The sequence below is a fragment of the Helicoverpa zea genome, chromosome 8, assembly GCF_022581195.2.
Source record: "Helicoverpa zea isolate HzStark_Cry1AcR chromosome 8, ilHelZeax1.1, whole genome shotgun sequence".
Lineage (NCBI taxonomy): Eukaryota > Metazoa > Arthropoda > Insecta > Lepidoptera > Noctuidae > Helicoverpa > Helicoverpa zea.
Genome location: NC_061459.1, coordinates 6946208 through 6959005, shown reverse-complemented (window position 1 = coordinate 6959005; position 12798 = coordinate 6946208). Strand labels below are relative to the sequence as shown.

At 39.2% G+C, this 12798-nt stretch overlaps 2 protein-coding genes across 5 annotated transcripts; one reads left to right on the top strand and one right to left on the bottom strand.

Moving 5' to 3' along the window:
• The first annotated feature begins 3556 nt into the window (after positions 1–3556).
• Positions 3557–12775, top strand: LOC124632624 (muscle LIM protein 1). 4 transcript variants are annotated; one of them, XM_047167518.1, is made up of 11 exons: positions 3557–3711; positions 4310–4443; positions 5110–5275; positions 6279–6402; positions 6860–6956; positions 7163–7247; positions 9559–9855; positions 9944–10076; positions 10303–10490; positions 10686–10839; positions 11856–12775. In XM_047167518.1, exons 2-11 carry the CDS (start codon positions 4329–4331, stop codon positions 11976–11978), a joined length of 1482 nt encoding a protein of 493 aa, XP_047023474.1. In that variant the 5' UTR covers positions 3557–3711; positions 4310–4328; the 3' UTR covers positions 11979–12775. The 4 variants fall into 4 exon arrangements, with proteins under 4 accessions (XP_047023474.1, XP_047023476.1, XP_047023477.1 ...); XM_047167519.1 differs by lacking the exon at positions 3557–3711 and adding an exon at positions 3874–4004; XM_047167520.1 differs by lacking the exons at positions 6860–6956; positions 7163–7247; positions 9559–9855; ... (2 more) ...; positions 10686–10839; positions 11856–12775 and adding exons at positions 6599–6695; positions 7418–7560.
• LOC124632625 (selenoprotein F) lies at positions 10903–11583 on the bottom strand. The gene has a single exon (XM_047167522.1). It carries the CDS (start codon positions 11456–11458, stop codon positions 10940–10942), a length of 519 nt encoding a protein of 172 aa, XP_047023478.1. The 5' UTR covers positions 11459–11583; the 3' UTR covers positions 10903–10939.
• Positions 12776–12798: the final 23 nt, after the last annotated feature.

Genomic DNA, 12798 nt, shown 5'->3' with positions numbered 1-12798 from the left:
TAACTACAGATACCAACAAAGTAAAAAAAACAAATCTCTAATTTGACAATCGATGATTTCGAGTATCAATAAATACTATTTTACCGTCGTCAAAAGGGATAATATAAGCTCGACGAAAAGCTAAACAGTAAATTACATTTACGTTAGAATATATTAGTAGTTACCACATGGTAAATCTTCTTGTCTAGGTACTCATAACAATGTGCCAAGTAACAGTACTTGAAGACTAAATGGACAACTCCATTTAGATTTTCACCTCGGTCGTAAACAGCAAATGTGTTATATGAAGGATAACTGCATTGACGTAATTACTGGCTTTGTAACACTGAGTTCCTCGCTGTCTATGGTGCGGTGAATACTTTTAATGAATGTTAATAGTTCCTTATAAAGTTTTCATTGTAACACCATATACGAATAAGTCTTCGTAGGTGTTATTGACTGTTTTTCTTTGCATCTTGCTGTTCTGATGGTGTTAAGGAAATTAATTTCTATCATGAAAATAGTGAAGTTGCTTGGTTCTACGACACTGTCATTTAGCTACCTTTCCCATTACTCATACAATGTTTACAAGAAACCCTTAGAAAGGGTTTTGTTTATGTTTGATTAGAAATTCATTTTGATGCTCGTCCAAATACGTCAATGATCTCGCACTTAGCAATGTTTGATAGATGTCCCCCAATGACATCATAATCTATAAACAATACACATTATTCATTAACACGTGAGGATTAAATCATTGCACAGGAGTTTAAATTTGAGCAAAGTTATTTTTATTAAAAAATATTAATAGATGGGCAGGTGCGAGTGCAAGTTGGCAAGAGCAATATTATGCCACAATGTGACACGGTACTGGACTAATTGTAAACATAATAAACAGTAGGTATATTTGTTGTTATTTCTGTCGCTATGAGACCGCGGAGAGGGCTCCCTGTGGCCACGGTGTCCGAGACTCTTAGTACTATGTTCTGGCCATCTGTTTACACTTCAATATTAGCACTTTGTTCGTCCGCGCGGCCCTCACTCATTGCCGACGTTGTTATGGACAGATGTTGCTTGCCAAATTCATGATTCACATTCTTATATTTATGTCCAATGATGCCCGATTCGGAATGTTCCTGAGAGTTCATATATCATTGACATAGTACCAGCTATTTCCGACTAGATCTTTATTATTCTAGACAGGTGTTAAATCCCTACAGTGTATGTTTTTAAAAAGCGAAATGCGATAATGCGTTTCGAGAACATTTGGTTATTTGAAAAGCGGCTGAAGTTGCAGCCGAATGAAAACATGGGTGGGGAGTTTGTGATCATTCGAAATACTGCTATAAACAAATTTTCCAGCAGAGTCTGGTTTAAGAATGAAAGCTGATCCAAAAATAGAGGATGATGCTGCCCACACTATTGTTTTTATACTCAATCAGGATGGGCATAAATAATATCGGATCTGTACTCAGATATCCATTTCACTTGAAATTTCTTCAGTCGTCATCGGTTTAGACAAAAATATCAGGCGAAGAATTCTTAATTCTGCAATTAACGAAACATTATGTAGAGATTATTATAAGCATAGTTACCTTATTTATAAAGTTTTTTTTAACAAATGAATACTTCGTTCTGCCTCTGAATCTCTGGTATCTCTTGCTAAATACCGAGGTTAATAGGTACAGGTGCCGAGGGTTAGGCAACCGGTTGGCACCTTGTCATAACTTGGTACAATTAATCAACTATTAACTCATCACATTTACTTATGCCAAACTGATGTTTTAAATCAGTTTACTTCTCAGATTACAATGCTTACGTCACGAGGGCAAATAGGACGGAGAGGTAATCTCTTCTCGAAACTATTCTCAATGTATATTTGCAATGTACGCTAGACCGACAATAATTTATATATATGTGTAGTGACTAATATGAAAACAAATCAATATACAACAGCATAATCAATATCTATTTGCTAAATTTGCAGCGGTGCAGTAATACACTAACCTAATATATTTCCTTTATTGAACCTTGCGCAGGTCGTGGGCAGAAGAAGTTCGTAAACCACACTTGAATATCGCAATTACGCATTATTTATTATAAAATGTGACATAAATTGAACACATTAATTGGCAGATGATATTTCCGTAGCATACGAACTTATTTTAATTACTTGGTTGAACATGTTTCATGGTACGTCAGAAGCTTAAAGATTAATCGCTACTCTGGTTAACCCGACAACATTATTTTCTTGTCACTTGGAAAACTAATGGTAAATCACGGAGTTTTCTCTAATATCTACATAGGAATAGGACAACAGCCAAATGGATTCCGAAACAAGTTTTGTATTTGCGAGCCGTAATCCAAATATGCTTAGGTTCTCAGAATCCTATCTTGCAGCGACTAGATTACCTTCTGTTTAATTACAAAATGAGCAGATTTTTTTTGTGGCAAAGACTAAAATTGATCACTTAAAAGAATGCATGAATCAGGTAAACTGACTAATTAAACATGGTTGGTACCTATGTGGAGCTACTTCCTACTTATAATCCTCACCATGAAATTATGAGTCCAAGTACATATCTAAAATGATCTCTTTACACGTGTTTCAATGTTTTCCACCAACGCAACTAATGCTGTTGGGCTGTTACCCTTTATGTTTTGTCTTCGTGTATGAGTAACGAGCATAGCCAGACTTTCCTTTGCGATGATGAAATAATATGAGTGACAAATGAATGATTCCTTCTGCTTATTTTAAACATTCTGCCGTATATGGGGTGCCAAGATCTATTTATTTATTAAGATTTATTTGTTTATTTTGGGTAATCCATCATCTGCCTACGTACAAAGTAAAAAAAGTATGTCCATTAGGTATAATTTTTTTTCTTCATTAAAAAAAACACTAATAACGTGGTCATAAACGAATGGTACCTAAAGCTCATACCTATTGTCGTGTTTAACTAATGTAATCTATACCAATGTTATAAAGAGGAAAACTTTGTTTGTTTGGTTGTAATGGATAAACTCAAAAACTACTGGACCGATTTAAAATATTCCTTCACCATTAGAAAGCTATATTATTTGCGAGTAACATAGGCTATATTTTGTCCCGGTGCGGGTAGTAGCTCCCACGGGACGTGGGTGAAACCGCGGGAAAACGGCTAGTAAAGAATATAATCAATTTAAAACAAACAAACTTTTATATGGTGTTATATAATGCAACTGTTCAAGTTGGGTATAGGTCAGTAACGTATTTAAAGTAGACCTCTTTCTATAGCAGAAAATTAACTGCTGCGAGATTAGATAAGGTAAATAATCAATATTTTCTTGATTAATTAAGCTCCAATATACTTACATATAATTGGATTCAAACAACAATTCTCTCTCACTCTTAGGGTCTTAATAAGAACTTATATTATAAATTAAAATAAAATTGGGTTTAAATTATTGAGCTAAATCAAGAAACCTATGCAATCATTCCTGAAGTCTAGAAAGTGGAAAGGTATGTGAGGGGGTTGTGCGTAAGGTAGCCGAGGGTGTACCTCGCGCAGGTAGTGGCGAGGGCGGTGCTGCCCCCCCCCCCCCACTGGGGCCGTGTGCAACTCGCGCATAGACTACGGTCGCCCGCTGCCCTCGCGCATCATTCGAACATCGCGCACCGCAGTCTCGGCATCTACGCCCTGAACTGTATACGCGTCCGGGAGATCATCCCGCAGCGACTTCGACGAACAGGTCCTTATTCCAGTGAAAGTGACATATAACCTTTTCTTTGTTGCATAACCTAACATAACCGCGAGTGAAACATAGTAATAGCCTTCCCTATGTGAACTATTATTAGAGTTGCATCGGCACGCTCCAGCGACGTAACTTTACCTGAACGCCCCAAATTAGGAGCGCAGGCGCATCGGCCCACGCGCCGCCCGCCCTACGTTCCATATTTCGCTACATTCTTTAAACCGAGCGACCGCAGGAAGCCCGCGCGGCTAATACTTCGCCCAATATATGTGCTTGTTGAGCAATAAAGTGTCAGTTCAGATGAGATCGAAGTGGTGCAGGCGAGTTGGATTTCGGCCAACGACTGTTGCATTAAGAATAAAATTGGTTAACGTATTCAAAAAATGTTTTAATGTGTTAACTAGATGTGATACTACTTAAACAGTGACAAGTGGATCTTAATGAACCGAGGACTTTGTGCTGGATTATAAAGTGTAATTGGGATTTCATCTGCACAGTTGTGAAGCCAACTTTCAAGTCGCCACACATTTGGTCTCGATCCTGTAAAAGACACTCTTTGTGAACCGTTGTTTGAACTAGACATATTTTGTTTCAGGATAAGTTAAGCGAGCACAATGCCTTTCAAACCAGCAGATAACCCTAAGTGCCCTAAGTGTGGCAAATCAGTATACGCAGCTGAGGAGAGAGTCGCCGGAGGACTCAAATGGCACAAAATGTGCTTCAAGTGCGGTAAGTTCCGATTGAATACTCAATGAATTAAAAAAAAAAAACAAGACATTTCAGAATGATGAGCAGAACAACTATAAGTAATGTTTTAAAAATTTGAAATCAAGATTACCAACCATTCATGCTTGGCATTATCATTAAAAGGGGACAGTGAATAATTGGACCCGTTTAGTCTCAATTAAGAATATTTAACATAACATGTGTTATTATAAACATCCCCCTAGGTAGCAGTAGGTATTAGCTGTGGTCGTTTAATAGGCTGCGACGAAGACTTGTAATCTTTCCTTGAATGTTTATTTATGCGTGCCCACTGTTGTTTGGATTTCTGAGTTTTCACCTATGACTTCACAATATTCGATGTTTCATGAAGCCATAGGTTTTTTTTTTAATAATTAGAATGTCGGGACACCTTTTCACACTCTGTCTGCTACTGTCTCATGTAAAAACTGCTGAGCTGGTTATGATGCAATTTGGTTCGGCAACAGATTAAAATCTTGGAAGGGTTTCAATATAGTACTCATCTTTTCTCAATTTATGTTCTATCAGAATGTTAGTGTTCATTCACTGTAAACCCCAATATTTACTTATAACTAGGTACCTACTAAAATGAAACATTGTTATACGTGTAAGTCGGATGACGTCATCATATTCACTATTTATGTTGTCCAGGCCTGTGCCAGAAGTTGCTGGACTCCACCAACTGCTCAGAACACGAAGGTGAACTGTACTGCAAAGTGTGCCATGCACGTAAATTCGGACCAAAAGGCTACGGCTTCGGCGGTGGTGCTGGCTGCCTGTCCATGGACACTGGTGACCACCTGAAGGCTGAGAATGCGTAAGTTTCAAATTTTCTTAGCACTCCCGCCGCCCGCGCCACTGAGGGCCTTTCCTTATCTAAGGTCGCAACGACGGCCGGCCTCCGGGCCCGTGCGTAACCACATTAACCGCGTGTATATATACTCATACTATACAGTAGAAAGCGCGCGCTGGCTGTACATTACGCGCCGCCTGACACGTGCATGACCAGTCTCCGTTTATGTCGCAACAGGAATTGAGCGAGCAGCCCTCCAGCAGAACTAGCGGGTCGCCGACACACATCTCGGCCCACCAGCGACGCCTCGCGAACGCACGCCATACTGTACTTTAAATTACTCTAGTTAGGATTATTTATTCGCTATCGCTTAATTTAATTTGTTCATCGGTATTATTTATTATTTATAAAAAACACAAATAAATAAAACAGTCGACTACCAACCCTGAGTTAGTAATGTTTACGTGAGCGCGGTCGAGGCGCGCGCGCGCCCGCGACGTTGCCGCAGCGGGCGCGCGCCGGCTCGAGCGCGCTCCTGCCCTGTCGATCCCTTCCTCCCCAACGGGGCGTACCCCAACACGAAGGAGCCACGGTGAGAAACCAATATGTAGCCTTGGCTTAGCAACGCTCCAGACGCACCTAGATGGCATGCACCGAGACAATCTTATGTTGAATAACTTTCCTCGCTACTCACACTCTGTCTAACCCTCAGCTAACGCTTCCGTCTTAGCTTTAACTGATAGTCAATAATGTGATGGGATAAGGAAAGCGCCCTCTATGTCGATATATAATGTAGTGCTGTAGCGAGGCCGATGCGGAGCGGGCGGCCGGGAGCCCTTACCTTCTCCCATTACGGCGGAGGTGCGCCGCCGGCATCAACTGCTTAGCCGCAATCCGTGTGGCCGATACTAGAATGTAGGGGCAGACGGATTCTACCGTTGCCTGAGAGGCTTTTAACTACTCTTCTGTCACCTGTTGCTTGGTCTGACCATTATCGAACATTGATTGATTTGCGGCATGTATACAGGGGCGTAAGGACTAACGGAGCTTGTCTGGAACCACGTGTTATCGCCAAGGCGCCCCCCGGGGAAGGTTGTCCCCGATGCGGTGGCTACGTTTACGCCGCCGAACAGATGTTAGCTAGAGGACGGGTAAGATGCCGATTTATACGATACACTTCTTTGATAATAACCATGTAAAATTACAGTTACATTCAAATTCCATAACCCGTACAGAAAAAGCTTTCCCTGCTTTTAGATGCTTATTCAACATAATGAACATTTATGACGAGTTAATTGTCTATTTATTATAAGAAAATATAAATTTAACTAAAATGTTGTGCCGTAGGGCTATCACAGGCGATGCTTCAAATGCTTAAATTGCAACAGGACCCTTGATTCAATGATGCATTGTGATGGGCCAGATGGTGACATTTACTGTAGAGGTATCTGATCGATTAATTTATGTGCCACATGTCAATTAAATGTCCCACCCATAATTATGTATGTGCCATAACATCATGTATCATTGTAATAACGCGCGTGATCCTATAGGGTAGAATGGTCCCAGCATGCCCTGATGTATCCTCATTGTTCACTGTATGTCCAGGCGTGGCACAAGGAGTGCTTCAAATGCGGAGACTGCTTAAAACGGCTGGACTCTACTAACTGTTGCGAGGGCCCAGACAAAGACATTTACTGCAAAGGTTTGTTTATTCTCCACATTTCCTTACAATTTGAATTCAAGTGACATATTCTAAATTAATAAAAATATTCATAACAACAAGTTTCCAAGTCCCTACACACCGACATAAGTATTCCAATAATATTGTGAGTGACGATTCAATCTATTAACGTTATTGCATGTTCATTTTCCCTTTTTGTGGTTTTAATTAAATGTTTTTCTCTATAGTATGTTATGGGAAGAAGTTTGGTCCTAAGGGATATGGTTACGGAAAAGGAGCCGGTGTCTTGCAGAGTGACCCTTACGCCAATGGGTAAGAACCGCTTGTGGATCGGACGTGTGACTTATCTGGCGAGGGCACAGCTTTTGACACTACTTATGCAAAATTTCTACAAATCATCCAAAAATACAAATTAATATTGGAGCGTGGATGGCTGTGTGCTCATCAGATGCAATAATAACGCTTATTTGCTTTTGCTGTAGGATGCTACGCACAAAGATTTGGTCCAAGAGGTATAGGACATGGAGGAATGTCAAGCCTGGGCCTTATGTGTGATATTAAGGACCTGGAATGGCAAAGGTATAACATTACATTGTCACCAAGACCCTGATGTATCCCGAAGGACAGTCCATAGGACATATAAAGTCCAAATTTTTCATGATTAACCAAGTCATCTAACACGCTATTTGCTTATAGACTGCTTTAGCAAACTGGTTTTTATTGTTTTAAGTCCCAAGTGTTGGAATAATCATCGTTCATAACTTTCATTGCTTAACACCACATGTTTCACTTTACGCAATCTATTTTCGCCAGAAGCTTCGGTAACATTACGTATACTTCTCAGGTTACATGACAGGTTTAGGTTATTTCCATCGCATAGTCACTTTCATAAAAACAGCTTATAATACAAACAAGAGATGGCAACGTGCCAGTGTTAAAATAGAACGCGCTCTCCGCTCTCGATCGGACTAATTTTAATATCGGCGAGACTAGCCGCAAGTTTTAAGCTTACAACGTGTAATCTGTGGCAGATTGGCTAAACATCTTCATTAATATGAGTAGGTCATAGGCCCAGTGGTAATACAGGAGAGTTCATGACTAGAGGTACAGGCGCGATTGGTTTTAATCTCTGGTTTTAATTAAATACCTTGCAGTGCTTATGTAAGCATTCAAGATTTGAACATCGAAGATTTACACACGGAGATCTTTTGAATTAAATACCTTCATATTAGAATTTATAACTTGCATCACATAGGCATAGGTATTTAGTTAGCTTTAAGTAGTAAGTATCTGCTGAGGAGAAATGCTGCCCTATGCCTATGCCTAAATGCTGCCCTATGCCTACTTGCATATGTGTCTAGAAAATGCAACAGGTTAACGTCTATAGATACGGTAGTAAGCCTACCTAAAACCATGGGCCCGATTCTCCTAAGTTAATAATGTCAAAATCGAATAGAAATCGAATCGCAATATGATCGCAATAGCAGGGGCCCGATTCTCCTAAGTTAATAATGTCAAAATCGAATAGAAATCGAATCGCAATATGATCGCAATAGTAGTTTTAACCATATCGGGCATTCTGCTACTAATATAAGACCAATCGTATTCCAACGACATTCGATTGGTTTGCGATTGGTCTGCTATTTTAGTGATTTTGGTCTATACGGTAGTTTGCTCTACAATCATATTGCAATCGTAAATCATTTGCAGACAAAATGATTAATTATTGAATGACAGAAAAGGATAAAAACGTTTATTTCAAAGAAAAAATAGTGGAATGCCACTACGCTTCAATCGTAATCGAGTCGTAATTGGATCGCAGTCGAACGTGAATCGTACGACGCTTAAGTAAAATTAGGAGAATCGGGCCCCAGTTTTAACCATATCGGGCATTCTGCTACTAATGTAAGACCAATCGTATTCCAACGACATTCGATTGGTTTGCGATTGGTCTGCTATTTTGGTGATTTTTCTCTATACGGTAGTTTGCTCTACATTCATATTGCAATATATCATATCAATATATCATCTGCAGTAAAAATGATTCATTATTGAATGACAGAAAAGGATAAAAACGTTTATTTCAAAGAAAAAATAGTGGAATGCCACATACGTTTCAATCGTAACCGAGTCGGGATTGGATCGCAGTCGAACGTGAATCGTATGTTGCTTAAGTAAAATTAGGAGAATCGGGCCCCATGTCAAGTAACATATATCCGGCATTTTAATGATGGTAGGTAAGTATAGATACCTAGGTGATGTGTATGTTTAAATTTAAACGTAAAAACATAAATTCGTTGCTACGCATCACAAACAGTAGTAGAAACTTACAGCACAGATTACTATAATAGTTACTAGGCGGGTAATGCAACCATTGTTAAACGTATATCTTCTGCTAGTCTTCAGAACTTCATTGCGAAATTTCATAATCACAACAACTAACAAAGTCAAGGAAAATATTATGTAGCGAAATAAAATCATGTGCTAATCTAGACATATTATTATTTCCTCGTTCAATTCAGTCAATTATACATACCCACATAGTAATGTAGAAACAATGTTAACACCTATTTGAAAGTATGATGACTAAGATGACTTACCCAGCATTTCATTTGTTTTGCAGTGACCAAGCACCAAAGACTACGGTGATTGATACCGCTTCCATTCAGGCGCCACCTGGCAAAGGTTGCCCCAGATGTGGAGGCGTGGTATTTGCTGCCGAACAAGTGCTGGCCAAGGGCCGCGAATGGCATCGCAAATGCTTCAAGTGCCGTGACTGCTCCAAAACTTTGGACTCGATCATCGCTTGCGACGGACCTGAATCTGAGGTTTACTGCAAGACCTGCTACGGCAAAAAATGGGGCCCTCACGGCTACGGATTCGCTTGCGGCTCCGGTTTCCTGCAGACAGATGGCTTGACGTAAGTTAATGAAGGCCGAGACTAGATTTTGGAGATTGATAACGCTGCCATGAAGTCTGAGCTATAACATTGCAATGTTCTTTTACAGCGAGGAGGAGATTTCCGCCAGTCGTCCTTATTACAACCCTGACACTACGTCCATCAAAGCGCCCAAGGGCCAGGGCTGCCCGCGTTGCGGTGGCATGGTATTCGCCGCTGAACAACAACTGGCGAAGGGCACGGTAAGTTTTGATGTTTTTTTTTTACTCTCATGAGATAGCAATCATTTGAGTAGATAATATTCTTAAGAACTATGCTGCCAAGATATATAGAAAGAGAGATTTCTTTGCCTATTACTGATTTGAAGAGCTTAGTTGGGGAATGGTTCCATGTATTAAACTGCATTCAGATTGTTATTCTGAAAACCGACGAAATGTTCATCATATAATAACTACTTATTGCTTACAGATGTGGCACAAGAAATGTTTCAACTGCGCGGAGTGCCACCGGCCTCTGGACTCGATGCTGGCATGCGACGGCCCTGACAAGGAGATCCACTGCCGCGCCTGCTACGCCAAGCTCTTCGGACCCAGAGGATTCGGTTACGGCCACGCCCCCACCCTCGTCTCGTGCGACACTGAGCCCGCTATCACATAGTGAGTATCAATTGCCAATATTTAATACCATTGCAATTGTAAATTAGTATTGGCGATTTGGAATCAGAATATTTGCAACATGTCCATTAAAGTTCATGAAAACCTTGGAAGTTATCAAGACTAATTGTTCCATTGATAAGTGATTTGATTTCATATTGAAGACTATTAGGTACTAAAGAAAACATAATTTCACAGCATGGAGCAGCTACCTTTCACTGGCCAGAAAGCAGCCAAAGGCCAGGGCTGCCCTCGCTGTGGATTCCCCGTCTACGCAGCTGAACAGATGCACTCCAAGAATGGCACATGGCACAAACGGTGCTTCTCATGTGCGGAATGCCATAGATCTCTTGTAAGTATCTATTATGAAATTTATTACAATACATAAATGTTAGGATAAAAAAGAAACACAAAATAGCTTAAGAACTAAATTTATTAAATAGTAAAAGTATTTATATTCTATTGGTCTTCAAATAATCGTGTTCATCATCCTCTTCATTTTCGAGATGAGCCTTTAAGAATTCCTCCACTGAGTCTGTATTCCATTTTTCTATAGCCACAGTATCTTTAACTATACCATCTTTATCCAACAACTTGATGATCGGGTCTAGGCCTCGGACATACTTGATTTGTAGATTAGGGAATTTGGCAGGCCTGTCACTCTTCACAAACGCCTGTATTTGCGGATAAGCGGGGAACTTGCATGTGCACACTTCTAGTATGGCTCGAGCGTATTTCTTCTCTTTCGGCGCAGTTTCATCTTGATGACAGCATTCTTTACAATGAGACATAAGTTGTTCTAAACCAAAATCTTTCAATTGGTCACAAGAAGAGCATAACAGGTTAGCTTTGATGAACCCAAGGGAAGCACAATCTTCAGTTGTAAACTCAGCATTGCTAATTTGAACTAAAAATGTTGCAATGCAAACAAGTAGCGCAGTTGATAACATTCTCGATTTTAACGTTATCATCTCATAGAATAGTTTAACAAAAGGGAAAAAAGTTAATTATTTCCCGAAAAATAGTTCGTACAAACACTGACGTGTGACAAACGAACCGGGCTTTGACAATGTCAATATCAGACACTAACGTCAGATTATGGAAAACTGTGACGTTGACATTTATGAAGAATTGTCTATTGTTGACCCTGTTTTGCACGCTATAACCGAAAGAAATAGAGAAACCGAGGCGTAACATGCAACGAATCACAAAATGGTGGAATGGAACGCATCCTCATTTTTTTACCTTCTTGGATAAGTGGCTTTTAAGAACGAAACAATAACATTAGGCAAAGAATACACAATAACAATAACATAGCAGCCATATTCTGCCTTCTTGTTTTAAATATTTATTTGTTTTTTTTTTCAGGATTCTACCAACTTAAACGACGGACCAAATGGAGAAATTTACTGCCGAAGTTGTTATGGCAGGAATTTCGGGCCTAAGGGTGTAGGATTCGGTATGGGCGCAGGCACATTGACCATGGCATAATAGACTATGAAGCTGGTCTTTATAGGAACCATTTAGTTATTAAAGTGGTAGCATGAAAGGAATCTAATCTACTGTGAATTGCTACCTAGCTTGACGGACTATCATACCATGTATTAAACTGGTTTTAATAATGGTTGATAACTTATTTCTATGAGACTAATAAAGTAAATGGTAATAGAACCTTTGAGGACACATATTTTGTTACGAAAGTATAAATTAAAGGTTACATTCCTTTCATATGATATTGTACAAATTGGGATGAATGTGTCTGTGCCCTTAGTTTACATATTCGTTATAAAATATTGTAGTAAATAAGGTAATAGACTTAATGTAGGTATGTAAGATGTATAAATAATTTGTTATACAGCAAGAAAAAAAAACTTAAAAAATCCTAAAAAAAATTAACGGCATTGTGATTACACATACCTTATAATTATCACATTGTGATATAAAGGTATGTGCAAAACAAAAACTATCCTGTAAACGCGGACAAGATTGCAAATAATTGTAATCGTTTCGACCGACCAGATCTTGATGTATAAGATCTGAAGTGTCTATACAATATTTTTATACACCAAAGATTTTTGTACATAATTTAGTAATTTACTAAATGCACATTTTCTGTGCTACAGTAAATTCTAACCACTTACGTGTATTACGCTTTTGGAGCTTTTGCTATATATATCTAACGAACACATATTATGAGGATAATGTAAAGATTAAAGCAGCTTTTTGCATATTATTATATTAAACAAAATTTGTATAAGTTATAATTTTTATTAAATAAATATACGACATCTAGTGTTTTCTTTAAGTATCC